General features: G+C 41.8%; 1 protein-coding gene across 1 annotated transcript in view; it reads left to right on the forward strand.

The window, feature by feature from the left end:
* Positions 1 to 20348, forward strand: part of MYH15 (myosin heavy chain 15) — a 52244-nt gene extending 31896 nt beyond the window's left edge. Inside the window, exons 24-43 of the mRNA XM_077174387.1 lie at positions 115 to 370; positions 805 to 1047; positions 1663 to 1839; positions 2359 to 2504; positions 3092 to 3182; positions 4164 to 4553; positions 5517 to 5643; positions 6782 to 6900; positions 7384 to 7580; positions 8618 to 8967; positions 9529 to 9653; positions 11023 to 11138; positions 13106 to 13298; positions 13967 to 14170; positions 15149 to 15274; positions 15654 to 15824; positions 16322 to 16426; positions 17676 to 17771; positions 18278 to 18415; positions 20219 to 20348. Of these exons, the coding sequence (XP_077030502.1) occupies positions 115 to 370; positions 805 to 1047; positions 1663 to 1839; positions 2359 to 2504; positions 3092 to 3182; positions 4164 to 4553; positions 5517 to 5643; positions 6782 to 6900; positions 7384 to 7580; positions 8618 to 8967; positions 9529 to 9653; positions 11023 to 11138; positions 13106 to 13298; positions 13967 to 14170; positions 15149 to 15274; positions 15654 to 15824; positions 16322 to 16426; positions 17676 to 17771; positions 18278 to 18415; positions 20219 to 20236 (3388 nt within the window). The 3' untranslated portion in view covers positions 20237 to 20348. The remainder of the gene's footprint in view (positions 1 to 114; positions 371 to 804; positions 1048 to 1662; positions 1840 to 2358; positions 2505 to 3091; positions 3183 to 4163; positions 4554 to 5516; positions 5644 to 6781; positions 6901 to 7383; positions 7581 to 8617; positions 8968 to 9528; positions 9654 to 11022; positions 11139 to 13105; positions 13299 to 13966; positions 14171 to 15148; positions 15275 to 15653; positions 15825 to 16321; positions 16427 to 17675; positions 17772 to 18277; positions 18416 to 20218) is intronic.
* Positions 20349 to 20520: the final 172 nt, after the last annotated feature.

Below are 20520 nucleotides of genomic sequence, written 5' to 3' on the forward strand. Positions count from 1 at the left end.
TCCTAATATTGCTCAGAAAAAAACTATGAAACTGACTGAGAATGAAAACAAAACCCCTCACTTTTTCAATTCAGGCTAAGATTTAGGGAGTTTTTTTGTTTTCTCTTAAACCAGGGATGCCCTTCTTGTAATCCAGTGGAACATCCGTGCTTTTATGGCTGTCAAGAACTGGCCTTGGATGAAGCTTTTCTTTAAGATCAAGCCTCTCCTGAAGACTGCAGAAACTGAAAAGGAGATGGCCAATATGAAGGAAGAATTCTTGAAACTGAAGGAGGCCCTGGAAAAATCTGAAGCCCGGAGAAAGGAACTTGAGGAAAAGCAAGTCTCTTTAGTTCAGGAAAAAAATGATTTGCTTCTCCAGCTCCAAGCTGTGAGTGCACATATAGATTTATATACTTATTAGACATTGTTTGAAACTCAAAGGTTTACAGACTAGAGTGTTAGTGGGATTTAATAAAAATAAGCTGTTGATACTGTCAGAGCCTTTCCAAAACTCAGAGTGGATAGAAGTTCTTATGTTTTAGCATATAACCTGGTGGGCTAACAGTGCAAATCTTAACAGATTCTGTTCAAGGTACTGTCCACATCAGTAACACATGCAAGTAGTCTTGTATGTGACTAGTCATGCTCACCACTATCTCATCCTTCTCTGTTAATTACTTGTCTTCTGAAATCAAGAGTAGAAAATTTTCCTTGCACTACTTTGTTGCTTTCTATCAGGCTCCCTGACCAGTTACAGGCTAGGGGACAAGTGAGGGAGAAAAAAGGTTAGTCATTGCTGTTCTCTTCCTTGTGCCATACCAGGAGCAAGACACTCTGGCAGATGCCGAGGAACGTTGTGACTTGTTGATTAAATCCAAGATTCAGCTGGAAGCCAAAGTCAAAGAACTGACAGAGAGGGTTGAGGACGAGGAAGAGATGAATTCTGAGCTGACTTCTAAGAAGAGAAAACTGGAAGATGAGTGCTCTGAGCTCAAGAAGGATATTGATGATCTCGAAATAACACTTGCAAAAGTAGAGAAAGAGAAACATGCTACTGAAAACAAGGTACATTCAGAACTTCACCATGTATTCAAAACAGGCTGGGCATGGATTACCTTTGCGAGAAGTGCTACGGGTCTTCTGATGGTTTTTCACTGTTTGTTACATAGGCCACACTGAAGGATCAGTAGATACAGTAATTTGACTTTATGAGGTAAAAATTACCTCTGAGCCTGTTTCCTTTTTTTGAAGTGAGTCTTACTGCACTTCAGCTAATGAATTATACTTATTTGTGGTATTTTTAAAGTAAACAATCTTCTGCTATAGCTATGAACTCCTCCAGATGTCCTCCTTAAAGCCTGTCAATGGAAAAAGCTCATCTCCTGCTCTTCCCAGAGAGATTCAGAAGGTGGAGTCCATCAGTAGGAGTGACTCTGAAAGGAATTTAGTATGTTTGAAATAATGTACTACCCCCACAACAAAAACTGGCAGACATTAACTCCCTTGATGGCAATTTAACTCAAAAAGCCATGAGGTGCTGGGAGGGGAGAGATCCCTTTTTTTCTCTTGTTTTCCTGCTTACAGGTTCAGATCAGATAGTCATTTGAGACTATTCAGACCAGATAGACATTTAATCCCTTCCTTCAAAGTCTTACAAACACATCTTCCTTTCTCATCCAGGTCAAAAATCTGACAGAAGAAATGGCAACACTTGATGAGAATATCAGCAAACTTACCAAGGAGAAAAAGTCCTTGCAGGAATCTCATCAGCAAGTTCTAGATGACCTGCAAGCAGAAGAGGACAAGGTCAACACACTGAGCAAAGCTAAAGTGAAACTGGAACAGCAAGTGGATGATGTAAGCTGGCTCTTCCTTTATGTTTCACAAGGCTTGTTTGACCATCACTTACAGTGGACCTTTCATGAGCCTGAAAGGTTGCAAACCTTTGAAATATATTCCTCTCCTTTCAGAAATGTACTCCTTGTACTGTTTGTAAAAGGTTTAATTACAGGAACACCACCAAAATTGATCTGTGTTCAGCCTTTCAAAGGATTGCAATAACAAGGGAAAATCCTCCCGACTTGCACTTGCAGTGTAACTGGCATGAAGTCAAACAGAACTTTGCTGTTAAGAGAACTGTAATGCTTGCACAAATGTAAAGCATGGACTAACTCTTTTGTTATATTTCTTTAGCCCCATATGCCCACTGGCCGCTAGAAAACAAAGCTTGTAAACTAGGATGCTTGTGCTTAAGTGCTTCTGCTTCACAGCTCACTAGAACTCAGCACTAGCTCACTAGAATGGAGCACAGCCTACATCTGACTGTTGTAAACCATCTGTATTCAATATATTTATTAAGTGACTTTACTTCTAAAGCTCGAGGGATCACTGGAACAAGAGAAGAAAGTGAGGATGGATCTAGAAAGGGCAAAACGCAAACTGGAAGGGGATTTGAAACTGACCCAAGAGAGTGTCATGGACTTGGAAAATGATAAACTGCAGATGGAAGAAAAGCTGAAAAAGTAAGAAGTTGATTATGTTGTACCAAATAAAGCAGCACAGTTACAGTGTCATTTAAGAGCCTTCAGGTGTGTCATCCTGCTCTGATGGTTGCTGAAAGAAAATTCCATTATGAAAATGTGTAGCCAAGGAGGGAGGCAACAAATCTCTTGTGTACATGATACCTGAAACATTAGAATTCATTAAACTTTCCTACATTAAAAAAAGCAACCCAGAAACTTACTAATGTTTTTCATTGCTTAGAGGAGAAAGCTGAAGAAATTCTATAAAGTTGTTAATCCTAACTAACTGTGGTAGTATTGTTAGGAGACCTGACTGTTAAATATGTTTTTCTATTGAGTCTGAAAATAGCGTTGCTTTTGTATGACACAAAGAACCAAAAATATAATTGCTCAAATGCATGCAGAGGCTTGGCTTGGAAACTGCTGCTCAGAGAAAAATGTGTTTTCATGCAAATTGCAATACATGAGAATTGTTTTAATTTTTAGATACGTTAGAAGTTTTATTGAACAACTCTTTAAAAATTTTAAAATCCTAACTTGAAGCTTCAAGGCAAATTGTCACAGTAGGATTTTCCTTTCTGTGCCAGGAAAGAATTCGAAATGAGCCAGCTGAATTCCAAGATAGAAGATGAACAAGCTATAGTGATGCAGCTGCAGAAGAAGATCAAGGAGCTTCAGGTCAGCTTGCTTTTTTATTGTATATCTTAGGACTAGTTTCTCTTTGTGCCTCACTGAAAGACCTTGCAGAAACTTTTCATGGCTAGCTGCAGCTCCTCTTTGAGACATAAAGTGGTACATCTCCATAGCTTCCTAGACAGATCCCTTTTTTCCCTCAGGATGGTTGCTCTATAATATTTCCTCCCAGTAGCAGGACAGATGACCACAGAATGGTAGTGGTTTCAGTTAAGGCAGAAAGGCTCTGGTGTTTTGTTTTAAGCAAATAATATTGTTCCAAACCATGGAGGTGAGAGTAGTTACTGGAGAGGAGCTCAGCAGTGATAAGCATGGATTTGAAATTTAGAGAAAAGGTTAAAAACACACAGAAAATTTTCTATAGAAATTAAAAGCCTGAGGAAATTCAGCACAGTCAAAACACAATGTCTGGACCCAAAAACAACAGCTCCACCTTTTTTGTTAATAAAGAATATTTGTATAACTTGGATGTACAGTGCAGATGGGTGAAAATAATCTTGTAATAAAAAAGACTGCTTCCAATAAATATTCATAATTCCAATATTATTCGTTATATGGTTCTACACACTGCTGTATTGAAACCCTGTCTTAACACTCCTAGAGAGAAATTACTCCAGTCATGGAAGTCTTAAAATGAGAATTTGTTGCTGTTACTCCTACTAGCATGTGACTCCTCACATGTATTTCAGCTGAATGTCAGACCTGTGAACATAAGGTCAATGCATTAGAACTATATGTCTTGAATTAGAACTTGCAGCACAATCTACTGCAAGCAAGATGTGACTCACCATCATTACTGTAGCTCAGGATCTGATTTACTGGCACAAATGGGCAAGTCCATTAACTGCTGAGCTTCTGCAGTGAGGTAAAATGTGGGCTGGCAGAGGGTTTAACAGTTTGTAAGGTGCCTCATGGTCTTCTGATGGGAATAGCACTGACCCAAAGGTGTTCATGTTTCTCTGGCAGGCTCGTATAGAAGAATTAGAAGAGGAGCTGGAAGCAGAAAGAGCTGCTCGAGCCAAGGTGGAAAAGCAGAGATCAGATTTGGCCCGAGAGCTGGAGGAACTGAGTGAGCGGCTTGAGGAGGCTGGGGGAGCCACAGCTGCCCAGCTGGAGATGAACAAGAAGCGTGAGGCAGAGTTCCTGAAGCTGCGGCGGGACCTGGAGGAGGCCACGCTGCACTACGAGGCCACGGCCGCCACACTGAGGAAAAAGCATGCAGACAGTGTGGCCGAGATGGGGGAGCAGCTGGACAACCTGCAGAGGGTCAAGCAGAAACTGGAGAAGGAGAAAAGCGAGCTGAAGATGGAAGTGGATGATCTCTCATCCAACATGGAGCAGATGGTCAAGGGAAAAGTAAGGGTCCTGAGGCTTCCCAAAGCCCCCAAAGTCATGGGTAGCTAAGGCTGGACTGAAGGTTTCCCAGGACACCTGCTATGGCTGAAGTGCTTCAGAAGGTGGTGTCTTGCATCATGTCTCCCTTACCCAGCTGGTGGTACAACCCTTCTTCCCTAGACATGGGACAGCAATTAAGATGGCCTGTCTGAAGCACACTGTCTGAAGTGTTTCAGTCCCAGGCATATTATTTATCCATGCATCTCAGGGCACAAAAACATGCCAAATTAGGCTTCTCCAGGCTGGTGACAACTGGAGTGATGCCATCCAAGTCAGAATATCTCTCCCCCTAAGCAGAGTCCTTTCAGATCCTGCCCTTAGTTCATAGTTTTGATCCATGTTAGCACAGAGTGCAAGCAAAGGCTTGCATGATCGCACAATGCATTTTCACTTCCTACAGCAGAATTGTGGATTTTGTTTCCTGAGTAGATAATCTCAGTAGCTTTCAGAGCACTTGAAATAGATTTCTTTCAGTGCAAGTGAGGAAAAGAAATGTCAGTATTTTCAGAGTTAGAAAGCTGTCATCAAACCCAATTTATGATAAATGGCAATTAAAGCGGAATCAGTAGAGCAATTTTCATTGGAGGTGATTTTCCCATCTAGCAATTATGAAGTGGCTATGCCTGAACTTCATAGCATGTGACCACTGCTGAAGTTCTTGTAGAGCCTTTTTACACTGTTGCTTACATCCAGAACACAGGGAACACAAATGGGGAAGGTGATCTAATGGGAAGTCCCATGTCCTGGGATCGTAGACATGGGGCTGCTCCTCCCTGCTCTACTACTGTGATATTTGTGTCTTTGCGATCTGCCATTCCTCTGAAAGACAAACACACAAAAAATTATACATTTTGAAGGCTAGAGCTTCCAAATAATTGCCTGGAGGCTGCAACTTTCTATGTCTTTTCTCCTGATTCCCATTAGGCCAATGCAGAGAAGCTTTGTCGCACTTATGAAGACCATCTGAACGAGACAAAAACAAAACTGGAGGAAATGACTCGCCTCATGAATGACCTCACTACTCAGAAGACTAAACTCCAGAGTGAGAATGGTATGTGTATGTTCTGCTCAGATAGAGTGTTTCCCAGGAATTTATCAGGGCACCTCTGTAGTGCATCAGTGAGATGCGTTCTGCAATGGCATCTGCTCTGAAGGTGGCAGGATTGGGATTGCTGAGTGGAGCAGTAGCTTTGTGTCTTTTGACATTTCTATCCTCAGTATTCTTATAACCTTGGTGGGGACACCTTGCCTTGGACTGGCTTTTAAAACAAACCTATACCCACATTTATCAGCATACAGTGATACCATCTCATGAGCCAAAATGGATGTGCCAGCTCGGAACCCAGGATGTGCCAGGCTGCCGAGGTATCTATTGTTTCAGGAACAAGGATACGTGCATCTAGAAATACTGGAGGGAAAAGGAGTTGGGCCTGTGTGAATCCCATCTTCCTCAGCCTGACCTTGAGCATTGTACCCTAGAAGATACTCACATATCTTCTAAATACCACATATCCTCTAACTTCTTGCTACCTTTCTGGCCAAAGCAGTATTATTTAATTTCTGCATTCTCATCAGATACCATTGTTCTGTGTATTTGCAAAGACATATTTTTCATTTACTGTTAGTTGTAACTTCTGTGTCTCCTGTAAGACTGTGGTTTTCACCCTGCAGTGACACACTTCCTGTGCCAAATGAAGTTTTTCTTATTTATTCATCTGTTCTGTATACTGGTCTTTGTGAGGTTCTCAGGGTGCTTTGCAGCCCTCTGAAAAGAAGTCTGTGGAAAAGTAATATTAAACAGTGAAAAAAGTAAAACCAGCTACAATCACCCTTGAAAGTAAGCATCAGTCTAGTCTGATCCACAAACTGAAGTAAAATTAATGAATCAAGCTATTAACAGTACAAAAAACCCCAACTGACCAAACAAGAAAACTCAAGTCATTAAACCCACCCAAAAAAAAAAAAGGGAAAAAAAAAGAAAATCTGAGAAAAACCATCCTGGTTTTTCCAAAAGTATCCAAAAGTTACAACTTTGGAAGAAGCTTCACAACAGGTCAATCACAATCACAGTGAGTTCTTTTCCTCAGTAGAATTGAACAGGTGGAACTACTGTTTTTGACTGCAACTTTGTCATTTCATCATCTTGCTCTTTTTTTGTTTGTTTGTTTATTTGTCAAATCTTGTGGCAGGTGAGTTTACTAGACAACTTGAAGAGAAGGAGTCACTGATAAGTCAGCTGTCCCGGGGAAAAACATCCTTTACACAACAGATAGAAGAACTTAAGAGACAGCTAGAAGAGGAAACCAAGGTAATTCTTTATCTGTGTCCTATTCCTTGAAATAGAGTTGCAAAAAGTGTTCATATTCATGTAGCCTAGATAAAATCTGAAATGAGGCATAGGCGTGACAATGATTTCTACTAATTGTACTGATCTAAGTTCCTGCCCCAGACTGAGGCACGTCACAAGAGAAGAGTTTGGGAAAATCATTGGCATACATAAATGCTAAATGAAACTTACCCAGGAGGACAGTCAAAATCTCAGATCTTACATGTTAAAAGTTTGGATTGTTTCTCCAAAGTTGTTAAATTATCCTCAGTCTTGATAGCTTTCTCCTCATGTCACCAGTTAGGGATAACTTCAAACAATTTTCACCTCACTTGACCTGGACTGTCAAAGACAGAGGCAAAAAGGAAAAAAGAAGCTTAAGCTTCCATTTGAATTTCTAGGGGCTGTTTGTTTTGGTTTTGCTCTAGGTAACATTGGAATGTTGTGGCCTTTCTATCCCTGCAGTCCAAAAATGCCCTGGCTCATGCCCTGCAAGCAGCCAGGCATGACTGTGATCTCTTGCGGGAACAGTATGAGGAGGAGCAGGAAGCCAAGGCAGAGCTGCAGCGGGCTCTCTCCAAGGGAAATGCAGAAGTGGCACAGTGGAGAACAAAGTATGAGACTGATGCCATTCAGAGAACTGAGGAGCTGGAAGATGCCAAGTGAGTTATGAGGGCTTCAGCATGCCCTTGACTGGCAGAACTGTGCTCACCAGGTCTTATTGTGTGCTAAGGAAATAGGGTTGGAAAATTTCCTGGTTGGAAAGTCCCTCTGACTCAATGCTGTAATTTGGGGCTGTCCTTCTGTTCTTCTTATTGCTTGGGCAGGTCAATATTTCTGCTGAGTGCTTGTCTCTGGAGCAGGGGCTGTGGATACAGGGGTTAATTTGAGAGCCAACAAAATTAGATAGTCCAAAATTAATTACGTCACATTCTCTTACTTTGCCCCGGCCCAGTACTATGTTTCCTTGGTCTTGACTTCCCTTTCCCACTGGGAGGCTGCCCTGGGAAAGTAGGGCAGAAAGTCATGTTGGTTCACACTGTACAGCTGCTCCCAGTTACCAGGCTCAGGTTGCTGGGCAAGGTCTCTGAACATCACCAAATTCTACCTCTGCACATCTCTGATCTGCAGGATGATCTTACCACACTTTCAGCATATTTTCTTAATGTAGTATCTCCACAATCCTCTTTCTAGGTCATCCTTTCTTTCCAGCACCTCTTCTTGCCAGGACTCCCTATTTTCCCAATCTAAATAGTCTATGAACAAAAGCCCAGGGCATGACCAGCCTCCTAACTGGTGGTTGTCTCATATCTCTTAATTGGAGGAAAATGACACTGTCATTTAGAGGAGGTCTTATAAAAAGTTTACAACCAGCCTGTACTGGTTACAGCTAGTAAGTAGCTAGCTGGTGCCTGAGAGTTCAGGAGTTCAATTTCAAATATTCACAGACACACAACAAAATGTTTTGCCACATACCAGTATTCATAATTTAAGCCATTTTTTCCCATCATAGCCCCTTCTCTCTAGAGGGTCAACTTCCCTTTCTGTTCCTCTTCCCCTTGCCCCATCCATATCCTCCCCCCCTCCCTGTTTTCTCTTTCAGAACTGAATTACTGAGTTACTGCTTTGGTATCAGTTTTTCTGGATAACACAGCCACAGTGACACTTGTTCATTTCCCTGTGTCTTCCCACCTGGTAGGAAGAAGCTCGCTGCTCGCCTGCAAGAGGCTGAGGAAGCAATTGAGGCAGCCAATGCCAAGTGCTCCTCTCTGGAAAAGACAAAGCACAGGCTGCAGAATGAACTGGAAGACATGATGATTGACCTGGAGAAGGCCAACTCAGCAGCTGCCTCGCTGGACAAGAAGCAGCGTGGTTTTGACAAGATCATCAGTGACTGGAAGCAGAAGTACGAGGAGTCACAGGCAGAGCTGGAGGCTTCCCAGAAGGAGGCCCGTGGCCTCAGCACTGAGCTCTTCAAGCTGAAGAATGCCTATGAGGAGACACTGGACCACCTGGAGACTTTGAAAAGGGAAAACAAGAACCTCCAAGGTAGGCTTCAGTCAGGTCCTGCAGCCAGTGCAAGAGCCACATCAGCAGATGGCTGGAGGGATGCAGGTGCCCTGCAGCAGCTGTGAAGAAAGATATTTATCTCATCCTGAGATGAGCTTTCTGATGTCATTTGAGACACTGATGCTGCCAGTGAATGTTTTGCACATGGAGACTGGTATGGCCAGAGCAGAGAAGGCTTCCCTTTGCCTCCCTGTCAATGAAACTCACTGGCAGAGGAGGCAGTCTCAAGGGAGGAACAAGAAAGATGATAGAGGTGCAGTGGATGAAGCCTAAAGAGCAGAGCATGGTGTTCCTAACCTACAGATCACAGATAAAAACTAAATCACTATAGCCGCTTAAAAAAGCATTCACAAGAAAAGCTGTGCCTTCAAGTTGTTCAGGTAAAAAATCTTGCTGTAAGTGAAAGTAAGGCAGGGCTTTTGTACAGAGGAGCCCTTGAGGTAGCAGTTTGAGGCATAGGTCCTCTATTCACACTCCATGAATTGCAGGATGTTCCAAACTCTCTGTTTGCTAAATCCATCCATTTCTCTTCTGTTTCAGAGGAGATTTCTGATCTGACCAATCAGATTAGTGAAGGAAACAAGAGCCTCCATGAAATAGAAAAAATCAAGAAGCAAGTTGAGCAAGAGAAGTCAGAAGTTCAGCTGGCTCTGGAAGAAGCAGAGGTAAGGAAAGAAAGCTCAAGGGAAAAGGAAGAAGGTGTCTTTATCAGGATTTTCCATCATTTTCATCTGCCCTACTTTCCCAGAGCATGTCTTCCTTCCATAGCTCTGAGATATGGAGAATGATTATATACTCTGTCAAAAAGCTTCCCTTGCTGGGAAGAATATATCAGTTCTTGAGGGATCTAAGGGGCACAGTTTACTTTCCTGGACTGTGTGGAATGGCTTTATAAAACTCAGTGATATTAGGAACAAATTGATGATGTATCTTACTCTTAATGTGAAAGAAATGTGTTAATGCAGATTTTCTCCCTTTCTTGTGAATTTGAGCCTCTGGCAGTCACTGCTGATGAGAAAGAATTTCCACATGCCTTTCCCACTAATATGTTGTGGCTCGTGGTCATGATGTGTGTATTTGACTGACCTGCTGCATGTTGGCTGGAGATCAGCAGGGATTTTGTACAGCTTTGTTTTCACAATCCTCATTCTGTTTCCCTATTCTCTTGATGGGAGACTAGCTAAGCTTGTGCTAAGCTTGTGCAGTTCCACCCTTCAGAGAACACCTCCCAGAATATGATGTTCAGTTCTGTGCTTTCATTCCTGTTCAGAGAGCAGCAGGGAGACAGAACGACACTGAACCTGGCTTATGCGAGACCTGAAAGTCAGAGGCCTTGTTATTTCTTTATGGGCTGTTAACTACTGCTTAGTTCTTCACTACTATATATGAGAGATATGTGGGAATAAAGACAGGAACAAATCACTCCTGTTTCACTGACTTGTCTTCATGTTAATTGGAAAGAACGAATAGAGAGTTTTTGCATTTTGTCATACAGAGCTGATGTCTGTTACTTCTTTCCTTGAAGTCATCTTGCCTAATAAGATTATGTAACTGGGAGGTTTCCAACACTTTGTGATTTGCAGAGATTTTTGTGAGCGGGAGGGGATGGATGTGTGGACGCCTTCACTCTCCCAACAACAATCTTGTTTTAGCTTATCTCTGTCCCTTACAAGCCTGTGAATTTCTAGAGAGTATCTGTACAGAGGTGTGGAGCAGGGAACATCTGTTGATGTCAAAACCATGCAGGCAGAGCTGAAGGTGTTGAGGTGTTGTTTGGGTGGTTTTTTGTGAGCTGTGGACTGTTTAACAATTTGTTCTCCAAGGAGCTTGCTGCTCGGTTTTCCAGATGTCAGCTTGCATTAGAAGGCAAATAAATGCGTTGCTTTGCCATGTAAGCTACTTGTGCCCTTGCCTAGAGAGAGAAGGAGGAAACAGGAAGAGAAGTGTGAAGGGATCATGTTTGTGCTGCTGTTTGTAGTTTGGGAAAAAAAAATCAATTCCTGGTTTGCAAGCTCTTGGTGTTTTCTATTTCAGGGAGCTTTGGAACATGAAGAAAGTAAGACCCTTCGTTTTCAGCTTGAACTTTCTCAGGTTAAAGCAGAGTTTGAAAGGAAACTGACAGAAAAGGAGGAAGAAATGGAAAATATAAGGTACTGTGCAGGAAGAAGCATGTTTAAGGAAAAAGTCTGAAAAGACTGGAACTATTCTCAGGCAGTTAAGCATACCACAGGTAGTTATGCCAGCATAGGCAGATACTGTCCGTACCAGAAACCAAGACACCTCTGACTATCTGCCAAAGGCTAGCCCTGCCACATTTCCCTTGCTCACTTCAAATATTCCTGTCAGATCAGTCTCTGACAGTGTGCCATTAAACCCACCGTGCATAACACACTGCAGCTGTAAAAAAACTGGCTGGCATAATCAATTTACAGCAGACCAGGGCCACTACTCTGTATGTTGACAGTATGGAGGTAAGTAGGTCTAGAGATCCACACAGGATCTCCTAATCCTGTGTGGGATGGCTGCCTTCCAAGGAGACCCGCAGGCAAAATCAGCAGTACTTGCCTCAATGGCACTCAAACCCATGTCATCTGAGGGCATTTAGTTAATTTATGCAATTACAGCTACACTGAGTGTGGGAGGATGTGAGGAGCTTGCTATTATGTGTACACCATTTGGGTAAGCAGTGAGAATTGCAGACATGTAGAAAGTGTGAATGAAACAGGAGAGGAACTTGCAGGTAAGATGGATAAATAGGAAAAAATGGAAAGCAATTAGGTGAGAGAAGGATGGGTCTTTTGTCTCTCCTCTCCTACCCAGCAGAAAAGCCAGTCTAAAGAGTTATACCCTTAAGAGGAGGCTGTGCTAGCCTATGTGTTTGTGCAGTTATTCAGCAAACTTCAGCCTTGAATTAGTCAGTGTTGTAATGTCATTATTTCAAGAATCATGTTATTGGATATTGATAGGCTAAAGGGTAGGGAAGGGGAAGTCCAAGGCCCACTATGGCCAGCATACCCAGAGGGACTGATATGTTAATTGCTTCAAAACCAAGAATATTTTGGCCCTTTCACCTTCTGGTGTCCTGCAGATGTTTGGATAGCAGAGATCTCAAGACAAGCTGTGCTACTCAGTGCATTTTGCTTCAGCTTCACAATGAGTGTTCAGAAAACATTCTGTGTTGATTTCTGGGAATCTTGGGCACAGTTCAATATCTTGCTGAAGCAATAAAGCTCTCAAGTTTTATCTTGTTGACTTGGTGATTTCCCAGAATTCCTATACTTTCAGCAGAACTTGGCCAGCAGTGAAATAAATGTTTCCATGTGTGTCATATTCTGCCCTTTGAGCAACTTTCTGGTTGTAAGAGAGAAAAACTTTCATTGTAGGATTTCTCTGTTACAGAATCAAGAAAATTAGGCTGTTTGTATCTGCTTTGTCTTTAAATTGACACTAAGCTGCCTTTCCCAGGGGGACCAGGCTGGTGGGTTTAATCACTTCTAAATTTAGATGTCTGTAACACAGATTTGTATGAATGAATCAATCCCCTTATAATTAGCAGAAGAAAAAAATTTTTGACATCTATTTTAAGACACAATAAATTGTAGCTTTTACTACAATTATTTACATGCCATTTACTATAAAGAGCACCTAGAGCTTAGAACGTAGCAACCTAACTTCAGTTTGATTAATCCCCTCCACTAATGCCTTCAGCAAAAGGCTGAGATGTAAATCATTCCAGGAAATTATTCAGTAAATATTTTACTAAGTGACTGTTGGGCTGGAAGTGCTTCTTGTCAGGTTGAAATCCATACTTGCTTGTGTTTACAAGAGCTCTGAGAGCACTCCTTGCTCCAGTACTGCCAAAGGAAACATAGAGAAGGATTTTAGAGGTGCTTACAGATCAGGAGTTAGCTGAGGGTGTGAAGCACACCTGCCAGTTAGACAGCAGTGAGGCACTGCAAACTATGCATGCTATGTATGTGTGCTACCTATGTCACTAGTCAGAAATACAGTATTTCTGGAGGGGAGACATTTCAGAAAGTAAAGTACTGCTGCAAGTACTTCTGTGTCCCTGAACAGAGAGGAAAATCATTCCATTCACCCTTCATGTCCTTTTCAGGAGAAACCAGCAACGTGCCATAGACACACTGCAGTCCACCCTGGACTCTGAAGCCCGCAGCAGAAACGAGGCCATCCGGCTTAAGAAGAAGATGGAAGGGGACCTCAATGAGATGGAAATCCAGCTCAGCCATGCTAACAGGCATGCTGCAGAAGCAACCAAGTCAGCAAGAGTCTTGCAGACACAAATAAAGGTACTGGTACCCCCCAGGCACCCAGCAGTTCTGATAGGCTGGGTTCCCTTGGTACAGAACAAACCACCAGTGGTGAATGGTAATTAAGAGAGAAACTGCTCCCAGCAATATAAAGGGAAAGCCTTGGTGATCATGTCTAGCATAAGAGAATACTGAAATGTGGATTTCTTCTCAGACATGCATACAAGCTAGACGAGATCCAGTCATAAAACCCTCGCTGGCTGCAGCCTCTTGCAGGGGCAGAAAGCTACAGCATGAGGAACAGAAAACCTGTGATTTTCTTGTGAGCTTGCAAGGCTTTTAAAAGAAGCAGAGAGCAAGTGGGTTGTTCGGAGTACAGGGACTGTGTGTATATTCAGCTTTGTTGTTTGTGTCAACATTTGTAATAGCTTAAAAAAAAAAAAAGTGTTTCTTGCCAAGGCACCTTTTCTGTTGTCTCCTCTTCCAGAACCACCAGTTCTTAGAGGTTTGAGAGCACAGATTTTTTTTTCCTCCATTGCACCACATACCACAAAAGCTATTCAGTTACAGTTTGGAAATAAAATAAAAATATAATAAATTTTAAAAGCACTGAAATTCTTGAGGCTGATCCCAGATAGCTGCTGCAATCTGTGTTTCTCTGATATAAAGACACAGGCTTGAAATGGGGTTGTGTTGCTTTATTTTAGGAGCTTCAGGTGCAGCTGGATGACTCAGGACATGTGAATGAAGATCTGAAGGAGCAGCTGGCAGTCTCTGACAGGAGAAACAACCTTCTCCAGTCAGAGCTGGATGAGCTGAGGGCTTTGCTGGACCAGACTGAACGGGCGAGGAAGCTGGCAGAACATGAACTGCTGGAAGCCACTGAACGTGTGAACCTGCTTCACAGTCAGGTTGGCTTTTCTGTGCCCTCTCCCTCACTGGTTAACCTGAGCCTTCTCTGCTGATCACTGACACTGTTTGTCCATGGCCACCACAAGTCAAACACACCCTGGCATCCCTCCAGAGGCAGAGGAGTTAAGTCACTCTGGGGATGTGCCACCTGACTCCAAGTTAGCTGGAACAGATGATTCATCCAACTGCTTTAAACAGCTTCCAGAAAAATTTGATTTCTTTCATTCTTCCCTGCAGTAAAACCAGTTTCCTTCTTTAGTTAAGCCATATCCTGGACAGTGAGGCGTTTCTCTGGAGAGCAATGCAGGCACTGCTTTTGTGATGTTACTCAGCAGTGAAAACCCAGGGCTGGACTCTCACAACAGAGAAACGATGCAGGGCAGGAAACCACAGGAACCCACCTGCAGCAAAGTACCCTCTGTGCCTGCAGGTCTCCACTGAGATCAGCCTTTGGATGTTGTCCAGTTGGACACTGCCATTTCTAGGGTGCCTAGGCTGTCCTGATTTGACAGCATTTTTACTAAAAACCAAAGCTTCTCTTCACCAAATAATGGTCACAAAGAAATGAAAATGTGCTATAGGCTGGCAATGTTTTGCAGTGTTTTCTCCAGTGTTGTCTCCATTGGTGATACTGTTTTATTCACATCACTGGGTGATTAAGGATCATTAATTTGCCAAAATGAACAGCCTTATTAATTCTTCTATTTCAGCCTATTGCTTATTATTTCATCTGAATCAAAATCTGAATATTTACAGCTTTGAGAGTATTGTTAATATTTCTTCAGTTTGAAACTACCTCTGCTGGTCAAGGCAGCCCTTACCACATACCTGTGTTTCCATTCCCAAATATTGCTCTGAGTAATCCAGAAGAGGCAAAAATCAAGAAGCCTTGGTGTGCTATGGTATTTAGAGGAATTGTCTCTAATCATCACTTTTCCTCCTTTTCCACTATTCATTTGGGGAAAACTTAATAAAAGAACACAAGCCTGATCAATCAAAAGAAGAAGCTGGAGGGTGACATTTCCCAGATGCAGAATGAAGTGGAAGAATCACTCCAGGAGTGCCGGAATGCAGAAGAAAAAGCCAAGAAAGCAATCACAGATGTAAGTAGGCTGGTTCCTTGCTCACTTCTTTTCATACCACAGCATCTACGGACACTATAGTGTAGTGAATGTCATAGGTTTACTTGTAGGCATTGTAAACAAGAACCCTAGTGGTAAAGCACAGGGATAAAGAAAACAAGAAAAAGGGAGAGGTGGAATCTTAAATAAAAGCATTAGAACAGAGAGGGGGAAAAAGGCCTCCAAGGTTTTTCTGTCCTTCCATTTTCTCGGTCCAGGCAAGGTATGCACATGGAAGGTATTCTGTGGCTAGAGTGAATAATCCAAATAAGGGATAATTCAGGACTGATCTTTCACCATTTATTCTAAATCATAATCCAGCAGCATATGGGATTTCCTGTAAAATGTGGTTGTTTTTCAGGCAGCAATGATGGCTGAGGAGCTCAAAAAGGAGCAGGATACTAGTGCTCATTTAGAGAGAATGAAGAAAAACATGGAACAAACCATTAAAGACCTCCAGAAGCGACTGGATGAAGCAGAACAAATAGCTCTGAAAGGTGGCAAGAAGCAGATTCAAAAACTGGAATCCAGAGTAAGTTTGTGATCCAACCTCAGACCACTGCCTTCTGCTTATAGAACTGGCACCACATCGGTAGCCTAGTGCTGCCTGATAAGTTCACAGAAGCCAAGAAGGGGTAGTATGGACACTTTCCTCTGTTTCACAAAATGCAGGTGAGCAGTTCTTGGAGACATGCTTCCCCTTCATTATCCAGCTATGAGCTGCTGACCAGCAGATGAACAAAGGCCTTGATTAAAAAATAATTAAAAGCCCCAGCACTTAAAAACAGCAAAAGTGTCTCCCAATGCTTGCTTTGGTTAAACATTTTTGGCCTTTGCACATGTCTGCACCTCTGACCGATGGTGCAGCTGGAATACTTTTATGAAAAAACAGAGTGCAAAGGTGACATTTTGATCTCTTCCTGAAATTTGACACTATGGAGATACCTAGCATTTCTTGAACTGTGAACCAAATTATGTACTGCTTTACATATATGTAGCATAATGGCAAGGGTTTTTCCTTTTTTGCAGGTTCGTGAGCTGGAGAATGAACTTGAGACTGAACTCCGTCGCAATTCAGACGCCCAAAAAGGAGCCCGCAAATTTGAGAGACGCATAAAGGAGCTGACTTACCAGGTATGCAGTAACCACCAGGCAACTGGCAAGACACATCATCAATAGCCTCAGGGTTATAGTAAAGGAGGATGGATGGCCTCAGTCAGAGCTTTCTGATTGCTGGAAGCTTTAGGCACAGGAGGAATATCTCCCTATGGCTTCCATCACAGAATGCTTTGGGTTGGAAGGGACCTTGGAGATCATCTCATTCCAATGCCCCTGCCATGTGCAGGGACACCTTCCATTACACCAGGCTGCTCAGAGCCCCATCCAACCTGACCTTGAACACTTCCAGGCATGGAGCATCCACAGCTTCTCCAGGCATCCTGTGCCAGTGATCATCATCCTCTTGCCTGATTTGCTGTAACTAATGTTAGAAAGCCTCTGTTGCTGGGATTTGGACATTTTTAGCACAGTATTAATATGGAACAGGCTTCAATGTAGACTGTTTACAATGCAAGGGAAGAAAGAGCCCAGCTCCCTCTCAGCTGTGCTGCTGTTGCTAAAAGGAGCCAGAAGGATTCAGTGGCTCTAATGCCCTGTTCAGAGTAGGGTTGCTGAGTCCCAGGGCTCTATTATTGAGCAGCAGGGTCTAGTCTTGAGCCTCCTGCAGGTTTGCTAACAGCTGCTCATGCTGCTTGGCCTTCAAAAAAGGCCTGCAGCACATAGCACTTACCCTTTTTCTTTGAACAACATTAAGAAGATAAACCCATCCCTCTGCCTTAGGAGATTATTTAGCCTCCTACCTGTTGTTTTACTTTGACTTTTGTATGAGAAGCTGAAGGGTTTTTTTGTTAATGCAGTGTGCAGGCAGAATTAGCTGGTCCCTCTGCTTGTGGAGCATGACAGCTTAAACTAGGCTTTTTTAACCAGAAATGCCTGCAAATCAAACTTCAAATTATGCAAATTACACAGTTCTAGGCTCTCCCGTATCTGCTTCAATATAAAATGACATGCTTTATAATGACAAGCATGCTCCTCACCCCCGAGCAAGGAACTCTGCCTGTGTGTATCTGCACACCTCTAAAAGCGTGTCCACATAGATATCTTCCTTTATATACATTTATATTTATGCATCTATACATGGGAAGGGTAGTCTCAGTTTTCACCCCTACACACACATCTTCAATGATGATGTAGAAATTTGGACATGGCTAGTTTGTGCTTTGAGCTGTAAGTTTCTAAGATATGGCATCCATAATTATTGTATTGTGGTAGATGCTTTAAGCCTTTTTACTTTATCAACACAATTAATGATGTTTTGATACAGTCAGAAGAAGATAAGAAGAATCTTGCCAGGATGCAGGATCTGATTGACAAGCTACAATTAAAAGTGAAGAGTTACAAGCACCAAGCAGAGGAAGCTGTAAGTAACTCTCTGGATCTTTTTACCTCTGAGATATGTATTGTTCTAAACTTACAGTGTTTTATCCATAGAAATTTCTAGTACAAAGACACATTTTGTGCCCATAAATAATTATTTTCATATCTATATAAGCCCTGCATATAAAACTGTATTTATATTATATATAAAGTAAAATATATAGCATATGTGTTGATTGTACTTAAGAAAAAGTATTCCATTTTATCCTAAGATTGCAGTATAATTTGCAAGAGAAGGGGAGGAAGGGAATAAACAGCCCTCAGCCCCTCCTAGCCCCTCAGAAGACACATTGAAAGCCTCTTAGTTCACTTGGAAAATGCCACTAGAAATACCAACTCTGTAAAACAACAGTCTCAGTTCTGCAGGAGGCAAGTGGTGCCCATACAGCTGTTACCTACTCATGCTGAGCACTTTCCATCCCACTTGAAATTAAAAGCTTTGTTTCATGTGGACAGGAGGAAATCAGCTGCACTCTTTTTTCTCAACAGGAAGCTCAAGCCAATCTGTACCTCTCAAAGTACAGAAAACAGCAACATGATCTGGATGATGCTGAAGAGAGGGCTGAAATAGCTGAATCTCAAGTTAATAAGCTGAGGAGCAAGTCAAGAGACATTGGCATGAAAAAGGTATGGTCATATGTATGGGGTAGATGTGAGTGTTTAATACACAATAGTGGGTCCTCTGTATCTGTTATATCTCTGAAAGTAGTGTAGACTAGGATAAATTCTTGGGTTTCTACATTTGTTCTGTTTCACTCTGCCCTTTATTTTAATATTAACTTAACCCTGTAGGACAGCAATCTGACCCTTGGACAAAATATATTTTCTGTATTTTTGTTGTCATTTAACCTCTGTTCTCAGCAGCAGAAGCAGAATTGGTGATTTGGTGGGTTTGTTTTGGGTTTTGGGGTTTCTTTTTGCAAGGGATATTAAAAGACTCCACCTTTTTTTTCCCCTGATGATAGAGATTTCTATGTATGTAATAGAACCTGGGTATTACATTAGATATTTTAACATTGCTCTTTCAACGAACTTGTATTGATTGGAAGAGCTGGATGAAAAGAAAATATTGGTGATTAGTCACTTCGGTGCTGGGAAGTCATTAGTGATTAGAAATATATGTGAAATATATATATGAAATATATATTTGTGGTGTTTTGCACTTGAACTGAATGGTAGCAGAATAATGTTAATGAAACTAGAAGGCACTTAAGAACTTAGTCTGGAACTGAAAGCAAACTTATCTATAGTTGCCTTGTGGCAAACAGGGCAAAAAAGAGTGAGGTTGTTACTTTTAGGAATGATAGAAAGAGGAGCTGGGTCATTGTTAAATCTATTTCATTTGCAAGTTTAATGAACTTCCATGCTTAACATCACATATGTTTTATGGAGTTGATAGCTCCCAAGCTAAGAAAGGGAGAAAATGCCTTTACACTCTTAATTTCTGCTTTTGTATTGGCCTAATGAAATCACCTTTGACAGATATAAATTACTGCTGCTCCACCATCCAGAGCAAAGACACATTAAAACTACCTGAATATCTGGTTCATCACACATTTATGTACAATGGAAGCCGTACTGCAATGGAACCTCGAAAGATTTGCAGCTTTTAAGGATAAAAAATTTCCACAGATTTTTCTAAATTATTCTACCCCTACAGAAAAAAAAAAATCAAAATCACTATAAACTCATTTAAAGATTCACAAAGCCATGGCATCAAACAAACACTCTACACCATGAGAATAATTTATTTTTTCAAAAACTGTTAAGGTTGCTGTTTATTTCCTGGACCTTACTGGTACTCTATTTCTGCTTCAAAAATGCAGAAGTCACAGAAAAGTGGATGCCTGTTTTTACGAGTCAGATGCTGTTTGCGAACACCAACTGCAGCTCTGGCAATGGAGCAGAGTGTTGCCAAAAGATGAGCTCAGTGGTGCACGCAGCGGTGGCAGCTCCACTAGAAGGGTCTTGGGGCAGTGACTGTAGGAGCTGCCAGGAAACACATTCAGGTGGAGACTGTTATCCCAAAAATCACAACATCTCCTTTGGGGAGAGAAGGCCACTGTAGAGACTACTTTAACCCTGCAGCATTAGAAATATCTTGTCTACTGCTATGAGTACCCATTTCCTGGATACTCTGGGGAGTGTGTGTCATTCACAGCACTACCATCAATTAAAAAAGGGTTGTAGAAGTCCTTTGCCATCAAAAGGATCTATATAATCTAGAACAAGGACAGGATACCTGCACTGTTAGCTGGAATAAGATGGCAAGTGTTGGCCAGACTGCTGCTAGTCTATGTCAGATACAAACTGGTAATACCAGGGAACAGAAGCATTAGTGCAGCTTTTGTCACTTACTTGTGACCTTACACTATAACCTCTTGACATTTCTATTTTTAACAGTTGCATACTATCTCAATTGCCTTTCAGGTTCATGAAGAGGAATAAAAAAGTCCAAGCTGACAAATATGAGAAAATACTTGACATAATCAGGCACAACTGAAAGCAGATGTAGAAAAAATAAGCACTTACAGAAATAAACATCAAGTGAAAATCCAAATAGACTGCATAGCGTATTTCATTCATTTATTTGTGTTTTTATTTTGCCAAGCCTTAGGGATCAATAGAAAATTGCATCTCGCCAACAGCCGACTTCATTATGTTGGAACAAATCCTAATTGGCAGATCTCTGACAAAATCAAAACTAAGGGCAAATCCAGTCATGCTGCACA

Source organism: Agelaius phoeniceus, chromosome 2, assembly GCF_051311805.1.
Source record: "Agelaius phoeniceus isolate bAgePho1 chromosome 2, bAgePho1.hap1, whole genome shotgun sequence".
In the NCBI taxonomy this organism is placed as follows: Eukaryota; Metazoa; Chordata; class Aves; order Passeriformes; family Icteridae; genus Agelaius; species Agelaius phoeniceus.